The sequence below is a fragment of the Parasteatoda tepidariorum genome, chromosome 4 (genome assembly GCF_982258835.1).
Source record: "Parasteatoda tepidariorum strain Cologne lab strain chromosome 4, Ptep-v5.0, whole genome shotgun sequence".
In the NCBI taxonomy this organism is placed as follows: domain Eukaryota; kingdom Metazoa; phylum Arthropoda; class Arachnida; order Araneae; family Theridiidae; genus Parasteatoda; species Parasteatoda tepidariorum.
This window is the reverse complement of record NC_141758.1, coordinates 14,590,003-14,611,305: the sequence shown is the minus strand read 5'-3', so window position 1 is coordinate 14,611,305 and position 21,303 is coordinate 14,590,003. Positions and strand designations below refer to the sequence as shown.

Here is a 21,303-nt window from a genome sequence, read left to right as displayed (position 1 = left end):
TGAATATGTAGGTATACCGGATACTTCTAGTAACTTTTTTTATACCTTGGATACCTATATGGGCTTTTAGGCATTACCAACTACCATTTTGCTCTAATTTTAAGTGCCTTTCTTAGGTGCCTATTTCAAGCTTTTTAAATGCCTTTTTGCCTGCCTATTTTTGCATTTTTTATTGCCTGAAATTCCGGGCTTTATTGATCACTAATAGATCACTGCTTTCTACAAAATTTTGATGTTTAAATTATTATTAATACCTATCATTTATTTTACTTTCAGCGTTGAAAGTTGTGTAAATTATAGTACTTACATCAGCTAGCCCTTGAAGAACACGGATAGCAACTAAAGCATATTTATCCAGATGTGCAGCTAATGGGGATAAAAGGGTGAAGATAGATGTAGCCAAAACTCCTCCGCCAAATACCCATTTGGCACCGTACTTCTCAGCCAATATGCCACCAGGTACGTGAGTGATCACATACCCGTAGTAATAGGCTGCCAAGATAGCTCCTTGTGTTGGAGTATCCCAGTTGAATTGTTCACCCTATAATAATTTATGAGTTATTCATTAAAATCATTAATCATTTTATTCACGAAAACTAAAAATGATGGAATAATAAACTTATTGAAACAAAAAATATATACTTTATTATTTGTATTATAAGCAATAATTTTAGGATATGCTTGGGATTTAGGCTTTATTCATTATAACTAGGACGATTAAAAGTGCACAGAATTGTTATTTTTCTTTACGTTATTCTTTTTTAAATCAAAATTTTTATCCTAATTATAATTGTTATAAACTGTAATACTATTTCAAACAACATATCAAATTTACTTTCAAATAAAAAAACTTTAGCTTACTTTACATAGTTGACCATTCATTCTTATACTTTTATCTATGCAATAAAATATAAACACTTGCGTATATCAATAAACGATATTAACACGTTGAATGCCATGGGGGTCACCGGTGACCGGCGAAGCCAAGATTATTAGAAACACTCGATTCGAGTAAAATCTTAATTTTTTTATATTATTATCGTTACTAAAATGGTTTGAAGAAATGAATTCAATATAGAACACACAAAAATAGTTTCTTTTAAATACAGAGAGTTGCCAACTTGCTCCAGACAGTGAATAAATATTTTCAAGTGGTAGTTTATTAATTGTTATTCTTAGTCAAAAAAATTCAATTCAGTAGATTTTTTTCCACTACTATTTCTAAACAATTCGTTGGCTTATATAATTCACCACTTTTTTCTGATAAGTCAAGCTAAACCGTTAAAAAAAACTTGCAAAATTTGTCTAATATTTGCAAATTTAGTTTGTAGTTATTTACCGCTTGACCAGACAGCATACCTGCCAACTTTTAATCCTTTCCATTATAATTTTTCCCAGTGGTATTAAAACGGAATTAAAACTTCAATTTTAAGCAAACAAATACGTTTTATTTGAGAAAACTTAAGTTGACAACCATGATAGTAACGCATATTGATGTATGTGCTTAATTTTTGTAAAAATAGTGGTGATCAAAATCATTTAAAAATTAAAATTATAAAATAAAAAATAGTATATATTTACTACCACTTTAAATATGAAAATAAAATCTTCCGGAAAATCCGGAAGAGTTGGCAGGTATGAGATAGGCAGGCTATGTAAAATTAGCGTGTCATTTAACGTCTTAACAATGAAAGCGATTAATCAATAGAGATTTTAAGAAAACAATTATTTAAGAGTACAGTATTAAACAAGGAAAATCTTTTTTATGTCTTACCGTAAAAATCATACTGCTTTTTTTAGGTTCATCCTGGACCAAGTTGGGGCATTCTGCAACTTGGTTGAAAGAAGCATTCAGTGAAGGCAGAGGAGCATTTGTTGTCTGGTTGACCATTGCCACAATAGCCACGCTGAGATTCGTCCTCATGGCAAAAACATTGAATATACCAAGACTTCCAAGGAGAACCAATATGTACCTTCTCGGCATATACAGTGATTTCAATTCTAAAAAAAGGAACATTATTGTTCAGAATTTTGGAATTTCTTCTACTTTATTTTATTGCAAAACTGCACACGACATTTATATATAAACATTTATAATGAAATTTCATCAAACTGTTTTGTCTCTCGCTAAATTTTATTTGTTTCAGTTTCATTGTTCAAAAACTTTCAAGTATAGAAGATCTAGGAAAATATCAAAATTTATACATGCCTTATATTATACATGCCAAAATACTCTTCAACATGCTTGCCTAAATGAAATTTTTTACATGCCCAAACATATTTTTCAAGTGCAAATTAATGAAAGCATAATAATGCATATCAGTATTAAGCATTTTAATGACGCTTATAATCCCATTAACGAAACAAAATTCCATAAACAGCAATATGTCCGCATCAAAAACTATGGAAAGTATCAAGTAAAGCGGACAAATAAAATAAATTTAAAAAAAATATATAAATTATAGCTTTAGGATTTTTTTTTTATTACAAATAAAAATTTTAGAGCACAGTCCATTTCTAGTTACCTAAACCCAGTTTCTTTTTAGTTATTATAATTTGAAATTATTTCTCCAAAATTTATATATATATATATATATATAATGAAGAAGGTAAGACAAGAGACAAAAAGAGGATAAAAAGGTATTGAATAAAGAAGAAGAAAAATTGCTACAAAATTTGAAAATTATTGTAAACTAAAAAAAATAATAACTGAAAATTAACAACTAAAATAACCAACAACTCTTCTCGCAAGCTGCTCAAACGATTGTATCCGTAAAAATAGTACTTTCTAATACTGCATTAATACACTCAAAACGAAATAAATCAATACAATATTGCAAAGAGAGCCAAAAAAAAAAAAAAAAAAAGAGAGAGGGGGAGCGATCCGTAAACATAATTTTATAGAGTAAAAATATAACAAAAATTGAAAAAAAGAAAAAACAGAAACATAAACGGCACGAGGAGAGAAAGATGTCTTGTACTTATGAATATCTTGCGAAAGTATCTAAAAATATTCTCTTTATTAATTTGCCTGATTGTTAAAAATGAAGGTAAAGCTTAAATAGGGATGTGTAAAGCTTAACAAGGGATGTATTTTTAAGGTGCGGTTACATTTAAGTGAAAAGTATCATTTGATTTGTTCGGTACCCCCTGGATTAGTCTGAAAACCAGATTTGAGCCCGCTTACATTAAATAAATTAAAGATCAAGAGCATTAAATACATTAAGATCCAGATACATTAAAGGAAAAACAACATTAATAAAGCAAAGATGAAAGTTTTATGTTTATTTGTAATTTCATTTTTGTTTTATTGACGTTGTTTTTTTCTTTAGTTCACATAGCACAAAGTATCTATATCCTTTAATGAATAATATATTATACTACAAAATTCAAAACTTATAATTAATAAAAGATCGACATTTAAACATAACATTTAAATTCGATAATTTTATAGAAATTATTACCATTTTTCGAATAATATGAAATATTTAATTGAATATTGGGGAGGGGGTTGTTGGTTAGCTATAAAACGTCAAATTATTTACAATAAAGAACGGATATAATTTCAATTTTCGGTTCCTATGGATATGCAAGTGGCTGACAACAAAAGTAGTCGTTATATGAATATATTCTTTTATTAATTTTAATACGCATTGAACTCAATGATTTTATAAAGAATTTAACTTCTTGGCTAATCGTAATTTTGTAATTTTTTTGGAAAAATATGCCTCTTTTGTTTTTGGTATTTAAACAAATGTTGTTAAAATGAATAAATCTTAAATTCTCTTTGAAATTTTAACTTTTCTTTCATTCTTTATTGTCTTTTATATTTAATAATAAAAATTGCAATATTAACAAAGCACATCTTTGGGGACTGTATTGGGCATTCTTATTCAATAGTAGTATACAATAGTTTTTAGAATACAATTGTCGTATACAATTTTGTATACAATAGTAATGACAGTAGTTTAAAGAACAGAATAAAAAACTACGTCGATTTTTTAAATAGCTATGTTCATTTTTTAAATGAGTATTTTAAGCTCTATACATTTTTTTCCAAACATTCTTTTACAAGATTTACGATTTTCTTTAGCGAACAGTTTGATCTCAGGCCAAAATGAAATGTTCGTATGCCATGCTGTAAATTCATTTTATTACTGAAATCAATTTTCGACCATGATATATTTTGATTTGAAATTATATCAGCATTTATAGTTCTGTTTACAACAGCTCTTTTTTTGCTGAAATAAAATAATGAAATTAAAATTGATGTGAGTAGAGTTTGATGTTACATTTTTATTACATTTATTAACTCTTCAAGATCGTTTCATAACATCAATAAAGTATTTCTATAACTTGAACAGCACAATGCAAAGATGTAATTACAAGCTTTAGAAACGAAATGATATGGCAGAAAACAAAGTTATAAAATTTATTTTCAATATCAACATTATAGGTTGTGTTTACAAATTCATATTTAAATGAAATTGAACGCTTTATTGTGGTTGGAAGGTTATTGTTGATATCCCATTTATTGATCAGGAATAATTATTTTTTAATTTATAAGATTTGCTTTATATACCTGGTAGTATTTTTAGTTAATATATTGCTGGCCCATCTTGTAAAAGTATATGAGATAAAAAAAAAAAACTACTAAACAGATAATATTAAGGCATTAATCGAGGGGAAAAAGATAATAAGTTGAAAGTCTTGAAAAGATAATAAGTTGAAAGTCTTGAAAATTGAAAGAATTAAAATTTTTATGAAGGTTTAATTCAAAAAAAGTTATTAATTTTTTAGCATCATGAAATAGGATAATTTTGCTAACATTTTAAAAGCCTCACTTCGAAAGAGCTAGAAACAAAGTGGCGTTGTTTATGAATTTCTAATTCATTTATATATAGTGGTTTAGAAAATTCATTCAAATGAATAACAAATAATACATTAATATTTAAACTTAGGTACCACTAGAATAATTTTTGAAAAAAAAGCGTAGAAATTGGGCAGCCCTGCTTTACTTATGGTGTGTTCAAAGTAACATTTTCGTATTTTCAGAAAAATAAAGGTGGCAGAAAAAATTATTTCCCTATAAACATTTATTTGAAGGAAAAAAAACCCCAAGATATTCGTTTTCATCGTTATATAGTAGCTACTTCAATAAAACGTATGCGGTATTTATAAAATTAATACTGTATGAACTGGTAAATAACCATTTAGTTCTAAAGCAAATAAGCATTTAGTACTAAAGCAAATAGGCATTTGTCGTGACTCCATGCTCGCATCATGGGATAAAATTAAGTTGGTAAATAAAGGATTAATTTAAGCACAAAATGGAACTCTTGAAATTACTAAATACAGAAAAGATAAGAAAAATAAGAGTCAGTCAAAGATAAGAAAAGGAGAGATTTGCGATATTTGCTTTTCGAATAAAGAGTTCAATGACAAAGGAGCGTTTGATGGTGCCAAGGTCTGAAAGCTGTATAAATATAGGACAGCTGAAAAGTATAGTAAAAGATCGTATTTTTCCTAAACGGGTTGAGAAAGCGGTATCTTTTTAAACTTTGAAGCTTATGCGTCAACCGCGTCACATTCAGAAAAATATCTTTAATATTTCTTTTAGATTTTAACGAACTTTCATGAATTTTAAAAAGAAAAAAGCTTATTGATATTAATTTCATTTTAAAAAGCAGTTTTTATTTTTGTTTATTCTTCTCTTCCGAGCCCAATGAGTCGAAAGAGAGAGAGAGAGCATTTTATTGCGGTGATTTTAACCCTTAAAAAGCTGCCGTTTATATAACATTCTGTTAAAGAATTATTGTAGTGGTAGCGATACAATTTTGGATATACGACTACTAATGTTCATCTCCATAGTTTTGTAATTTTAAACCTAATCCAGAGGACAAGGGAGCTCCTGAATCAAGTATTGGGGGAAATTTTGCTTCGTGCAGGACTTTTTTAATGGAACTAAGCCGCATTTGTATGGAGAGAAAAACCACTCAAACCTCCCACGGTCCGCCCGACGGCAACGGGAATCTAACCAATGATCCGTCTGCCACTGAGGATATTTTATGTCAGCACTTAGGTCGATTCAATCTGGTGTGGAATTTATATCCATCGCTGGGGATTCGAACTCGGTTCACCTCACTGGTAGGCGAACGCTCCATTCCCTGAACCACCATGGCTCAATAATGTTATTTCGAAAATGTTATTACTGCAAAAAAAATTATAAATAAATAAATAAATAATCATGTTTTTTTTTCACCACTACCTCTAATTTGTTAGTGCTTTAAGAAAAATCGCAGCGAAGTGCTCAAAAATTCTTGCAGCTCGAAGAGAAACACTGAGTTAGTATATTACTTTCTACTCTATTTCGTACAACTTCTCTATAACAAGATAATTATTTCAAAATGAAAAATATTTATCCTTATTTTTAATTTAAATCTGTAAATTTTTATTAAGTAGATTAAATTTATTAATTTTAAAAAAATCTAAGTCAAAAAAGTTAAATATGCTGCTCTTTAACTTTTCACACGAATAACTTTTCTCTTTTACGCAATTTATAAATTTTCCTTGAAAATTTTATTGTGGGAAAATACGTAGAAAAATAGTGAAAGCTGTTATGTTTGCCCTAATTTGTTTGTGCTATGTAGATAATCAGCGGGAGTTATTTTTGCGAATTGAGCAAGTTTCAAAAATATTAACCGCTTAAAGAAAGTTTTTATACAAAAAGTCAGTATAGCATTTTTCTCGCTGTTTTTTCCAACGTCAATAGAAAGATAATAAGTTAAAAATAAAATTCTTCAATTAATGATTATCCTTTTTTTATCTAAAATTTAAATCCAATAAGATGATTGCGTTTCTTTCCGTTTTAACTTCTCTCGTTTGCACAATTTATCTTTAACCCTTTCGCGCCGACTGTCACAAATACGTGACAGCATGAAACCGTATCAATCAGGGTAAAAAGATAAAACTGGTAATCAAAGTATTTCTTTAGCAGTTCATTTGTGGGAGGAGTTATAATTGTTTGATTTTTTTAATTCACCATTACTTTGTTCAAAATAAAACTATTTAGTTATACTTTGAATTAACATTGATTATATATATGATTAAACTAACAATAATTAAAGTAAAAGCAAAGTAAGTCTGTTAAATTAGCAACGACTACATTTAAGTTACCGTTTTTTATTTAATTAGAACTTGATTCTGATTTTGTACGAAAGCTTTTCTGAATCACCCGTCCCCAAGGGGTTAAGCTTCTTCAGAAAATTATTTAGTTTTTTTTTCGAACAGAATACCTACCTAATTGTATTTTTACGCAGCTAATTCCCCACCTAAGTTGTATAATCATTAGTATTTTTGAAAGCTGATATAGGAGAGATTACTTGTGACAAAGTTCGATTGTTTCAACACAGTAATTTTAGATTGGTGCTCTTACAAATATTAAAATTGAAAACCGTCATCTTCTAATATATTTTATTTTTTAATATCGAAAAGGTGCAACTGCTGTTCAAAACAAAAAATCTTATCCGATGTGTATGAAGAAGATGTATTGACAGTACACGAATGTTAAAACTTACTTGTGAAATTTCGACTAAAAAATCTGAGGATGCACTACGTTGATGAAGCATAAGTTGATGAAGATACAATAAAGACATTAATCGATACTAACTCTTGAGGTTGCTGAGAGATTAAATTTGTCTAATTCGATCATTCATGAATATTTGAAAAGCCGAAGTTTATTCTCAAAGCTAAGCATACGAGTTCCTCTAGTTTTTACGGAATGAAATTTACGCGTTCGCATCACTCGACTGCTAATAGAAAAACCGAAGAGACCACATACACTACCATGACCATTGACCATAATATAGCCCTCACGACAAACGCGAAAAAAACCTAGGTGAACGTTGCACAGTCCTCGCCTCAAGCGCTCAAAATCCGGTGAACTTAATACAGTTCTCCCGGTACTTCTCAAATATGGCAACTAGTGGTGCGGTATGCGTCATTCGAAATGTATCCCAGATAAAATTCTGGGGAGGGGAAATTGTGGCCTAACTACCACTAAGATAAGTAACATCAATTCTCTATAGTATAGCACATGCTAACTCAGTTCGAACTTAGCAACTACATTGACTGCTTACCTCAATGAATGCATACAAAATGAGTAATATTTCATGATGGATGGGATAGGGTCCGCTTCGCGGCCTAGGTGCCCTGATTGAAATTCAAGTTATTTCGAACTTGAGCTACCTTTTTAATAGATGAAGATTGACATGGTCGAAAGATCCTTTCCGCACAATTTCGAATGAAAAGGTCAAAAATCTCCTCGATTAGTTTTTTGTCAGAAAAAGGCAAAAATTTTATGAGCTAAAAATCACGCTATAGTCAGAAAGATATTGCTCCAGAATGTACTGTATAAAATTCAATAAAATATTTATTCACAGAGAGAAAATTTTCATAAGAAAAAAAAACGAAATTACTCTCCTTACAACCCAATATTTAATAATGTCATATCTTGGAAATTTTATTCTGCCAAAAGAATAACTAAATAGTTCGCCAAACCTAATTTTTTTTTCCTCAATTTATTTGTACAATAAGAATAGTCAGTGCAAGTAATTTTTGCGAGTGGTAAAATTTTAAAAAATATTGGCTACTAAGGAGAAAAGCTGTATATATATAATTATAGCATTTTCCCTACTACTTTGTAAAATTTCTGAATGAAGGTAATTATTTTTAAATAAAATTTTCCATTTTATCATTATTAAAATTTAATCATTGAAATTATTATAATTTAATTATTATAATCTATTATTTGAAACCTATATCAAAAGGGAAAAAAGGCGTCTTTTTCTTCATCAATGTTCCTCTTTTACATAATTTATCTCTTTCGTAAAGTCATGAAATTTTGTTTTGTCGTAATTATTAAAAACTAGCCATACCAACTATATTTTTTTCTAATTTGTGTGGGTAATAACTATAGTCAGAGTTAGCCGTTTTTGCGAGCAGTAAAAATTTCAAAAATATTTGCAATTGAAAAAAAGGTTGGATAAAATAAAGTCATTATAAATTTTTTAACTGCCTTGTCCAAGATAATGGATTAAAAATGAAACTCTGCAATTAATAATTATTATATTTTAATTGAAACAGAAGTCAAAACAGACATATATATCATTTCCTTTTCTACTTTAACTTTCCTCTTTGGAAATTATCTATTTTATGAACCATCAAAAACAGGATGAATAAACAAATATCTTTTATGGCTTATTAATCCAGAACTGTTTTATAGTGATGTGTACTTTAAACGAATCACAATGTTTAAAAGTTGTTTTTTAAGTGTCATTTTAATCCTATTAAGTCTACCAATCCCATTTTTATCGAGATAATTGATTTAAACTATTATAGTTAACTTTTTTTAACATCTTTTCGAGAAAACATTTATATTTTCCTAACTAAACCATCTGTTTTAGCAATGATTTTTATCATTTTAAAAAGCCAAACTTAAATTTAATTTTTAGTCATAAATTAACACCGTTTTTTAAATTATTAGTACTATAACAGTTATTACTCCAAACAGTTGGTTTGAAAAAATAATTAGCTATTATTGCAAAACGCAAAATGTTGAACTAGAAACTAAGAACTGATTTACATGTAATAAAATATTGCTGCCTGTATCAATTTACATGCATTAAAATGTGTTGTATGTTGTATTGCTCTAATGTATCAATCCCATTAGAAATGATCATAAAAATAAATTTTTCATCTCTTATTACAAGTCGTAAAGTTTTGAGTTGTTGATTAATCGGCATCAAAAAGATTCGCCTAAAAAAAGCGCTCATTAAAATAATCAAAACCAAACCTTCAAAAAAGAATTCTGAAATAAATTACTGTACAATAATTACATGAGAATAAATTATAAATTTTGATTAACTGATTTATCTGCATTATAGTATTGCCTGCTTAATGAAAGTTAACTAATATGAATTTTTTTCAGAACTAAATCTGAAACTAAATTACTCCGTTAGTATTACAAGACTTAAAATTTGGAAATAAAAATTTACTCACTTGAACATTTTTCTGAAAGGCTGATTTTTCTTTCTGAAAGGCTGAGTTTTCTTTCGGAAAGGCTCATTTTTCTATCTTGCATGGGCTACTCTTGTCATGTAAATTCGAGACAAATTATGGGATAGTTTCGATGCGATTTTCTCATTTTTAAAAGGTTGAAGATATAAGTATATTAAAAAAGCAGCACAAATTCAACTCAACGGTAGTAATAAAAACAAAACAAATAATTACATTTGAAATGACTAATCCAAATTTACGTCTTTTGGGGAGAAAAATATGATTTTGCATTGACTTTAGACTGCATCTTGCATCATCAATTTATTACATCACATGGTCAACACGCTTTTGATTTTTGTCATTTTATGTCTAATCAATTTTAAGTGCGTCTCTTCTTTGTTAAAATAAAACATATATTAAATACACATCAGCCTATCAAGAATGACCAAAACTCTTATCTTTAGATTAAATTAGACAATAAATATGCCGAAATTTGTGTGTAAAAATGACAGAAATTAAGAAGTCAAATATAAAGTATATTCTTATGGGTACTGTGGATGATTGTTAAGTAAATAACGTTTCGAAAATTCGGATCATAAATTAGAATTAAAACGTGGGGTGTTCTGTTTTTAGTGACTTATCGCGTTTTATTTATTCTTTTATCTTCAAAGAATTCAAGCTTTTAAATCTTCGGTGTTACGCACGTGTGGATATAATCATACATAAAGGAGTAAATTTAGGCCTATGTCCCAGATAATTAGAATACATATTAACTAAAATGTTTGCTGAAATTCAAATGTTGCATGATTTGAACAAGAAAATGCTGCTTTCAAAAATAATGGGACAGTGCGACATCTGCTTTAGTTCAGGGTTATTGAAACAGAGTACTGCGCCATTCAGCAACATGTGCTTCCATTGTCGATAAATATTGTAAACATTGCTGAAGAATTACATAGTCTCGTAAATTATGGCCCCGGTGAGCAGAACTAGTCCCCATGCCTTTAAAGCCAAAAATGTCCCTTGTTCTTCTTTTTTCTTAATCCTAGCTCTGCTGTTCCCATTTTTTTTCAGCTATGGAACCCTAAATAATCAAACTTCTTCCGGCGGAACATCAACATCATAATTAAAATAGAGAATGATGTGTACGTATTAAGCATTAAAAGACTATTTTATTGTGGGTTTTAGACTATTTTTTGTAGTTAATAATCTAGGGTGTTTATAAAGTCCATTTTGTTGTTTAATAACTCTATAATAATAAAAATAGATTAAAATTAATAACATAAATGGTTAGATAGACTCAAAAAGTTTCATGACCCTTGTCAATGAACTTCCACGTGTGATGATACCCACATATACCTTCGTATTCGATGATACCTTCGTATTTCCACAACTAGAAGAGCTTCAGCCACGTGTCTTTTTGCAACAAGATGGTGCGCTATCTCATTGGGGTATCATCGTTCATAGTTCTTTGAATGACTATTTTCCAGGAAGATGGATTGAGCGAGGAGGTCCAATTCCTTGGCCACCCAGATCACCTGATATAACGCTGCTGGACTTTTTTCTTTGGGGATTTATAAAGGACAATGTTCACAGGAGAATCGTGTCGAACATTGATGACCTAAAAGCCAGAATTACAACCGCAGTATCCTCTGTGGATGCCGACATGCTTGCCGCTACCTGGAGTGATTTTGACTATCGACTTGATATTCTCTGTGCGACGAAGGGGGCACACGTGGAAGTTCATTGACAAGGGTCATGAAGCTTTTTGAGTCTATCTAACCATGGTCTAATAACATAAATGCATTTATGTTATTAATTTTAATCTGTCTTTATTATTTTATGAGTTATTAAACATCAAAATGGGTCCGGGACTTTATAAACACCCTGTATGAATGAAATTTTTTAATCGTTTTATCATTAATAATCTTTACTTAGGTTTTATGTTCGACAGTTGAATTCGCAGTCTTGGCGGTGAATCTAATCTAGCTAAAAAAATTTATATGACTATGGGGGGAAAAAACTGCTATAAACGTTTTAAATTAATACTAGAAAAACATATTTGTTTTTAAAAAGTTCAATTATTTGATTTTGATTTGCAACGTGCAATGTTAAATGCTATTGCAGTTTTTTATAATTGCATATGCATACTAAATTTCATTTCTCTTTTTTTGGTATTTTACTTTACACATAATTTTATAAAGACAATCTAAATAAGTAAATAATCGAGTATTGATTTAGACTAAATATAATCACAGATTACAAAAACGATAAAAAAAAAACTGTTTAAACAAAGTATTTACTCTAACTTCTTCAAACTTTTAATGCTTTAATGTCGAGGTTTCTGTCAGACGGCACCTGCCTCTTCAACTAAATTATTTATTATAGGTGCTACAAAATTTTGATTTTGAAGAACTGCAAAATTACTACAGTTTGTGAACTGCAATAATCTTGTAATAGTTCCAACCCTAAAAAATGTACAGAAAGTATACAGAAATATTAGATTATTTGGTGGTGCCATCTATCGTGAGTGATGAGAAATTCTAGACTTTTGTGTTAAGCAAAAGCGCTGTAGAGTGGTCAGAGACATTAAATAAAGAGTGCAGGACGCTGAAAACTCTTCATGTGATGAAGGAATGTAAATATTTTGTTAAAGTTGAGAGTCCAACTTCCGTTCACTCGCTCGTTAAATAGACATAAGGGAACAAATCCCTCTCGGGCGACAAAAAAAAAATCGAAATCTTAAAATTAGGAAAATTTACATAGCATGTTTTTCACTTTACTATCGAATATGAACTGAAGAAAATTTCTGCTTTAAATATGAACAATATGAAATGTAAGTCTTAGTGGTAATTACGATTGAATAATAAAAGAAATAATAAATAGAAACTGAATTCAGTTCCCACCACTTTTTATATTTAAAGTCGCCTGAGGCATTTCTGTTGTTCAGGAAAAATATCTTGCTTATGTTATCAAAGCAGATAAAAACAGTCAATAGACGATTTTTCCCACAGTTCACATTTTAAATTCCGTCTTTTTTATAGTAATTTGACTGTCTCGGTTTATGTAAAAATAACATTTAAATTAATTGTTATTTAACAATTTTTTTCCGGGAAATATCTAACAATGTAGAATCGCATTTTTTTGCATTATTCATCTTAGCTTCTGGATTTGTCATTCCTTAAGTTTTTAGAATGAATTTTAAAAACAAGCAGTTCTATAAATTTTATGCTTATTGATGGTTCATTGAAAATACTACGAACCACATTTTTTTTAAAAAACAAAGTTATTTATTTAGTTTAATTTTTTATATTTTTAAGCAATAAAGAAGTTAGCTTGCTTTAAATTATCTAAATTTAATACAAATTTCATAAACAGACTGAAATTATTAAATTTATGAAGTAGAGGTTTATCATTGAAGCTAATAAATCTGGGATAAAATATCCACTTTTAAATTCAAAGATGAAAAATTGTTTGATATTAAGTTGCTGGATACGAAAACTAAAAATTTATTTCAATTAGACAAAATTATAACTTATAGTTGAGGATAAATTCAAATTTAAAAAAAAACTTATAAATTTTAACTACTTATACTTTATTATAATATTGTTTTCCTCACAACTTCGTGTAAAAGCAACTTTTTTAAGTAAAAAACAATTGAATAAAGAATAAATTAATAAAAATAAAAAAAATGTTTAAATTATTAAAATATAGAAAGGTTTAAATGCCTAATTTTTTGCGGAATTTAAAATAATCAAATTGATCAGATGTCTGTTCACTGCTTCTAAATTATAAAATAATTTCAATCATGTCAAATATGTATTTTATGCATTTATTTTATAAATATAGATATTGAACATTAGTTCAGGCTTTAATATTTATGTTTAGAATCCTTATCTAAATCTAAGAAACTATTATTCTGAAAATAATATGTAATCAAGAATAAACAAACAAAAACGTTAAAAAAAACAGTCCTGCTAACTACTACGCTGTTTGCAAAATGTTTCATAGAGCGGTAGACGCTTAAAAACTAAAGGTTTCATATTTTTCGGTAACTTTGTCAGCATTTTAAGAGCATCACTATGAGACAGCTAGAACAAAGTGGCTTCGCATATATATTCTTAAATCATTTATGTATAAAGTGGTGTGGAAAATAAGTATAAATGAATAAAAAAAACATTAATACAAACTTGGCTACCACCAGAATAAATTTTAACAAAAGGCGTGGAAAGTTGGCAACCCTGTAAAAAGTTCAAGATTTATCAACGAGGAATAAATTCTGTTTAAATTGCTGTAAATCTCTCTCTTTTGCAATAAAACAAAATAATTGTAGTTTTTTCTGCAGATAAATCAGTAAACAAACTTCTGAAACAATGACCGCATAATTAATTCAAATTTAATGCAGAATAGAGAACGATTAAAAGTTTCATTATTTTTTTAAAATTTATCACATAAACTACACAAAATATCACATAAATTAATCACATAAACTACACAAATTTTGTAGACAAAAAAAATTATTGAAATAAATTACTGAGAAATTACTTCACATTAGCTGTAAAATAACGGAAGTATTTTTATAGTTGGCATTGCGCTTCAGAAAATGTACAATTACATGTAGAATAATTTCAAAAATACTTCAATTCTGTAGAAAAACTGCAGTGTTTTCTTTTAGCTGGGAAGCTTATAATGAAATAGGGCTGCGAACTGTCTACGTTTTTTAGAGAAAATTTCTTCAAGTGAAGCTAAGTCTGTATTTAATTTAAAACTTATTATTATGGTTGGTGCTGTATTTAATATATACGAATCTCCAAACATTTATACATATAAATCTCCAAATTATTTATGCTGTGGTAAACATACCTATTTTAAACGTATTTAATAAACCAAAAAAAAACTAACATTAAATACATATTTTGCGACCGCAAGAAAAAAAAAATACCAGCTATGATTGTGCGAGAAATTCTTTAAAAGCCGTTGTCAGTTCATTCCAGAGTTTCCGAGGAATGTTTTTATACTGCACTTTTTAACAAAATTATATCTTGTATTGAAAAACTTAGCGGCAAAAAATTAAAGAACAAAAAAATTTGTTGTACGGATATTTTATCTCCATATTTTTATTAGGATGCAGCTTGTAATATGTCTTGTAGCCTAAAGTTACAATCAAAATCTATCGCACTTTTTAATTATAAACTATTCACCACAACTTGTTTTTTTTCTTTCTGGATTGTAAAACAGTCACCATTATTGAAGTTATACTACCTCACTAACTTGGTATGCAGCAACAAATCATCTACAAGACTAACATGACAATGTAGAGAAAAAAAATACAGATGCTTCTTACTTGATAAGGGATCAAACTTTAAGAAATGACTTAAATCTCCTAAAAACTCTCTCAATATATTGCTGCCATTTTTTCTAGTAAAGCTGTAAAATGCGACAAAGCAAATATTAACACTTTCATGTCCGGTGACATCAACGTGTTGTCACGTGAAATCCAAATGTTAGCTGCCGGTGACAACACGTTAATGCCATGTCCAAGCCAAACGTTAGTGGTCGGTGACAACACATAGATGTAGCGCGTTGCAACCTGATATTCATGTGACATTTTGTCAAGGGACAATAGAGTACAGGGATGCCAACTGCTCCTCTTTCTGGAATAATTTTAATAAAGTGGTTGCAATTTATATAGTAAAATTCGTTTTAGACTGATAGTTATGCCTACTTTTTTTATATAGTAACCAGTAGTTTGATGCTTTAACGTTGTATTTTATATCATGCTTATAATTTTTGATATTTAGTGGTGAAAAAATTACTTAAAAGGAAAAATACTAAACTAAAAGTAACTTAAATTTCGCTACCACTGACTTAAGTTTTGCTGAGGTGGTTTTAACAAAAATAAACACCGATTACATGGTAAACTTATCACTAAACATATGTGGACCGCATAGTGTTAATGACATATTTAGAAAAGAATTACTAACAGGAAAAAAAAACATAACTCATTGTTGTGGTTCGAACGTCCTGATCTTATTGAGTCCGAGAAACCAAGTTTAGCCCTCCAGAGCTGGTATTGAGCAACAAGTGCAAAACTATATTAGTTGTGTTATACAAATTGTATGCTAGCATCCGCAAGCATTTGTTTAATTTCCTTCATGGATCAAACTAGTGGATAATTCATGTATTGAGAAATTATTTATATATATAAATATATATTGAAGCTAAGAACTGGTAGCTATAAGTTAAATATTTAAATTTTTTTTTAAGTTCTGATAATTCTTCCGAACCAACATAATTGATATGCAGTGATGCTGTTCGAGTGTGCATCATAATAAAGGTTGCGCATCATACTTAAGAATTTAAAAATTTGGAAGACTAGTTGTATCTCATATAACAGTTATGTACTGTGCAACAAAAATTTGGATCATTGGCTTGAATACTTTTGATCGAAGGATAGGATCTTCGCGTTCTAGGATTCAATCTTAAAGACTCGAGGGGGTAATTTCAAATGTGCTATCATTTAGTACAGACGATATTTTAAGTTTCGAAATCAGACAGCGCCATCGGCCGATTAGTTTTAGAGAAATTGATTTATGAAGAAGCCGTATTTTTAGAATATGATTTAAATTAAATTATTTCGAATCAAATGTATATTAAAAGAATTAAATATTAATTTTTCATTCCTAAAAAAAATAGTACCTTAGGGCTGCCAAATGTCAACCCATTTAGTAAAAATATATTCCAGTGGTAGATATGGATATGTTATAGTGTATTAATTTTTATTCATTTAAATTTCGTTTTCACACCACAATAAATGATTTATAAATTCATATTTTACACTTTTTTCACACTTTCAAGAATGATTTTCCCCTGTGGCAGTAAAATGGAATTTAAGTTACAGTATTAGGCAGTAGCATACGCTGTATATTGAGAAAAATTAAGTTGAGTTTCTCTTCGTTCGTTTAGCCCGTTTTGTCCCGACTTTATACATTGAAATGATACAAGAAATGGTTTTATGGAAAAGGTGGTATAATATATTATCAAATTCTGAAAAAAGTTTCCCACCACAATGAATGTCTTTGCATACCAGTCAACTTTCAATTCTTTCAAGGATGATTTTCTCTAGTGGTAGTAAAATGGAATTTAAATTACAATTTTAAGCAGAAACACACGTTGTATTTTGAGTGAACTTATTCGGACTACAATTACAGTATTTCATATTAGTATATATGTTTAAGTTTTTTAAAAATAGTGGTGGATCAAAAAGATTATAAATTAAGTTTATAAATGCAAAGAATATATAGAAAGCATGGATTTTAATGCCACTTTAAATATAGATATAAAATTTTACGCCAAATGCGTAAAAGTTGGCGGGTATGTCTTTGAAAAAAGGAACTGTCCTAAATATATGACGCTGCGCGTTAACCGGTTAAGTGGAACTGGGAGTCTGAGGCCTTACGGCCCTTTTCCCATTCATCCTGAAATTAAACTGAAAAACATGCATGCCAAAATTAAAGTTGCTGAGGTTAAAGCAAAGCAATGCATAGAATATATGATTACATTTTTAAAAAATAATGGTGGTCAAAAAAGATTATAAGTTTATAAATGCAAGGAACATATAGAAAGCATACATTTTACTACCACTTTAAATATAGAAATGAAATTTTACGCCAAATGAGTAAAAGTTGGCAGGTATGTATTTTATTCCTTATCTCTTCACTTTAGTACTCTAGTCGTATATCAAGTACGTATATCAAATACCAATAGTCGTCAAAGGGCAAATTAGAGAGATGAAGGAGTCAGATGACCGCTGACAGGAACTTTACAACAGCATATATCCAGTCAAGTCCTGATCTCTTGTGGTGAATCTGTTAAAATGTTGGCTAAAGTACCAGAAACTACCTCTCTGAAAAATATTACGCAAAAAGCGTAATGGTTGGTAGGCTTGGTACCAAAAATGCCAGGGTCATTATTTCGAACCTAAAACTATTTATTATATTTAGCATGCTTGGAAACATTTGAACTTTTTGCGAAACATTTTTCTTAATGTAAAAAAATTTTTTGGTTTAATATATCAGCACCATAACAAACGCATCATAAAACCACCAAGCTTTACTAGATTGAAATATGTCGACATATAATATGAATTACCACTTTAAATATGAAAATAAAATCCTTCGATTAAACACGAGTAGCAGCTGCGCAAACGAAAAATTCTGTTTCTTCGAATTGATGATAATAAAATATATGCGTTAAGAGGTTATAGTTTTTAAAAAATGAAAATAAAAAAATATATCTCCCACACTTTCAGAAAAGATGTAAAGAATTAATAGGAAGTACACGTGTCTTTTGCATTTTATACGAACATTTGTCTGAAATGCGCCACATCGAAAAAAGTATTTTATTAGAAAATTTATTAGAATGAGAAAAAAAGTCGTAAAAAATTTGAAGTTGAAATGATGAAAGCTTTTTAATCCATTCTAAGGTCGTGATAAGTGTGCTTACCACCAATTTCAAAAGCCGATGTCAAAGTATTTTACCATTTTTAATTTGGGATTCCAGTTGTTAAAATCTTCAGTTCTGATGAAATACGTTTAAATAAAATTGATGACCATATGCCAGTTTTAGAAAATATATTAAAAAGTTATACGTATAACTCCTTTTGCAGGTTTCAGCATTTATTAAATTGATTAAATTAAAAAACTAAGTTCCCTTATTAAAGTTCCTTAAAAAATTAAGGTGCTTTAGAGATTATTTTGAGGTTTGCAGATCTGAAACAATACACCTGAGGTAAAAAAGGTATGTTTTGTATGTTGAGGTATGTTTTGCACCAAAAATAACCTCATTAATTTCGATTTCAATTAACTCAATTTCAACCTCTTTTACATCTCACTAAATCAACCTCATATGTAGCTCAGAAATAATTTTAGTTTAGATCTGGTGAAATTATTCACATCTCAAATATATGTATTTGCTTGAAGTGTAGAAAAAATAGTCCGAAAACCTCAAAAACAACCTCCCGTAGCCAGTTACTCTAAAGTAGATTTTCCTCAACCTCAAAACAATCTCAAGTGTGAATAAAACAACTTCATACACTTAGATTATATATCTTGAGAGGTTGATGGTAGCTTTTAAAATCTACTTCAATTAAATTTCAAATCATCTTTTATACAAAACAACCTCATAACAACCTTCAAAGCAAACTAATATAAACTTCAAAAATACCATAAATAATAGTAAGATTTTTTTATTCCCAACTTTTTATAACATCTAATATGTGGTGGTAAGCATATTTATCATCAAAAAATGGCTATAAAATTCAAATTACTTTCATATAACACGCCAAACGAAATTATTTTACATCAATGTTAATTCCAAGAAGATTTTAATTTCCTCTGGCTAGAAAGACCCCTGACCCAATAAAGGGTTAAAGAAGATTTTACATATTTATTTGAGATTTGAAATTCTGCAAACAATTATTTTACGAAGAATGTTTTATTTACTGAAAGAAGAAAAAAAAATAGTTATGTTACTATTTACAAGTTAAATTATTTAATGTTACAAGTTTTTCCTAAGTTAAAAAATAATAATATTATTAAAACTTCCATTGTTTTCATCAATGAACTGTTCATTTTTTCGTAAATAAGAAACAACCCTTTGTAGCCGTAATCAAAACTTAGAACAGCATTATCTTATAAAAAACTAACTAAATGCTGAATTGTTTCATTAATTTCTCTCCCTGTTTATAATCTTAATGGTAAGTACTACATACCTGCTTTTTTTCTTTTTTAATCAAAACGTATTTAATATTACACAGCATAGACAACCTTAACTGTAATAATAATAATAACTATAATAATAATTAGCTACTTTAATAACATTAAAAAGTCATGATCTCTTAATAGAAAAATCTATTAACCCTAAGCTAATAGCCGCCATGTAAAGGAAGCAGATAGTTAGAGTTAATAGTTTATGTTTTCGATGTGTGCCCACATTTATGATATAATTCATGATTCTTGATTTTGTAAATGTAAACGAATTTTGACCACACAATTACGTGCTAGAAAAATGTGATTTATTACTCGATCTGAAAGTGAAATTGATTTGACTATTTGTAGTCTAATTTGATCCAACACCTTTTGATTTCAGTTTCTTTAATGACTGTTTTAAGATTTTGTTGGTTCGAAGTTTCCTGGCAAGAAATAAAGGCAAATATATGTATTTTCCACTATCAAAGTTCCTTGTTTCTACTTTTCTTCTTTTAAAAAAAATGAATAGGCCTTTTAAACGAACGCTAGGAAGAAATTGGTAAATCGCTCGAGAAGTAGACTTACATTAATTAATTATTACAAAAAATATTATTTTCTGAGATACCACATTAACAGAGATACAGTCTTTATTTTGGTTTAATTGATGTGTCTTCAACTTAATTTTTAAATTTTTTAGAGTACTCCTTTCAATCTGTAATTACATTTATCTTAATTATTTATTTCTTAAATTTAAGTGTAAATTCTAATTTAAAATGTGATTTTAATTCTAATTTAATTAAATTATCTAATCGCAAGTTACTATGTACTTTTGCTAAATTGATTTAATTGTAAATAATGTATATAAGTATGTAAATATTTTATTTGTTTACTTCCATTTCTTATTTATTTGTATTTTATTATTCATCGTATATTTTAACTGCATGATTTCATTGATATATAACTTACCAACTTATGATACCGGTTACCTTTCTTCCCCTACTCATTGCCCCAACCCACAAATTTTTATCGCATGCCATTTTGATATCGAGAAATCAATTGATGTTCCCTTGTCTTCTGAGTTGTGATAAAAAAAATACGAGGATGTGGAATCAAACATTCATAGCTCTAAATTCAGAATTGGTGCACCTGTTCTACTGTGGTTATAAAATAAAATTAAAAAATCACTAATATGAACCTTGGTGGCTCAGGGGATAGAGTGCTCACTTGCCCACATCCAGGTTTGAAACCCAGCAGTGACTAGTTGATACGAACTTTGTTCCTGTCATGCACCGACCACAGTGCTGACGTAAAATATCCTCTGTGGTAGACGGGTAAGAGTCAGTGGAAGGTTTCGTGGTTTTCCTTTGCACGTAACGCAAATGCGGATTAGCTGTATCAAAAAGTCCTCCACGAAGGCTAGTTGATCCAGGAGTTCCTATACTTCATCCAGGAGACCCATCGTCTTCTTGTTTGGGTTCAAAATTACAGCGCTACATAGTTG

The 21,303-nt window shown here is 29.1% G+C and overlaps 1 protein-coding gene across 1 annotated transcript in view; it reads right to left on the bottom strand.

Moving 5' to 3' along the window:
• The window catches only part of LOC107447494 (sialin), a 28,045-nt gene extending 17,698 nt beyond the window's left edge, over positions 1 to 10,347 (bottom strand). Inside the window, exons 1-3 of the mRNA XM_087160709.1 lie at positions 10,060 to 10,347; positions 1,775 to 2,001; positions 308 to 541 (exon numbers count right to left, since the gene is read on the bottom strand). Of these exons, the coding sequence (XP_087016835.1) occupies positions 308 to 541; positions 1,775 to 2,001; positions 10,060 to 10,141 (543 nt within the window). The 5' untranslated portion in view covers positions 10,142 to 10,347. The remainder of the gene's footprint in view (positions 1 to 307; positions 542 to 1,774; positions 2,002 to 10,059) is intronic.
• Positions 10,348 to 21,303: the final 10,956 nt, after the last annotated feature.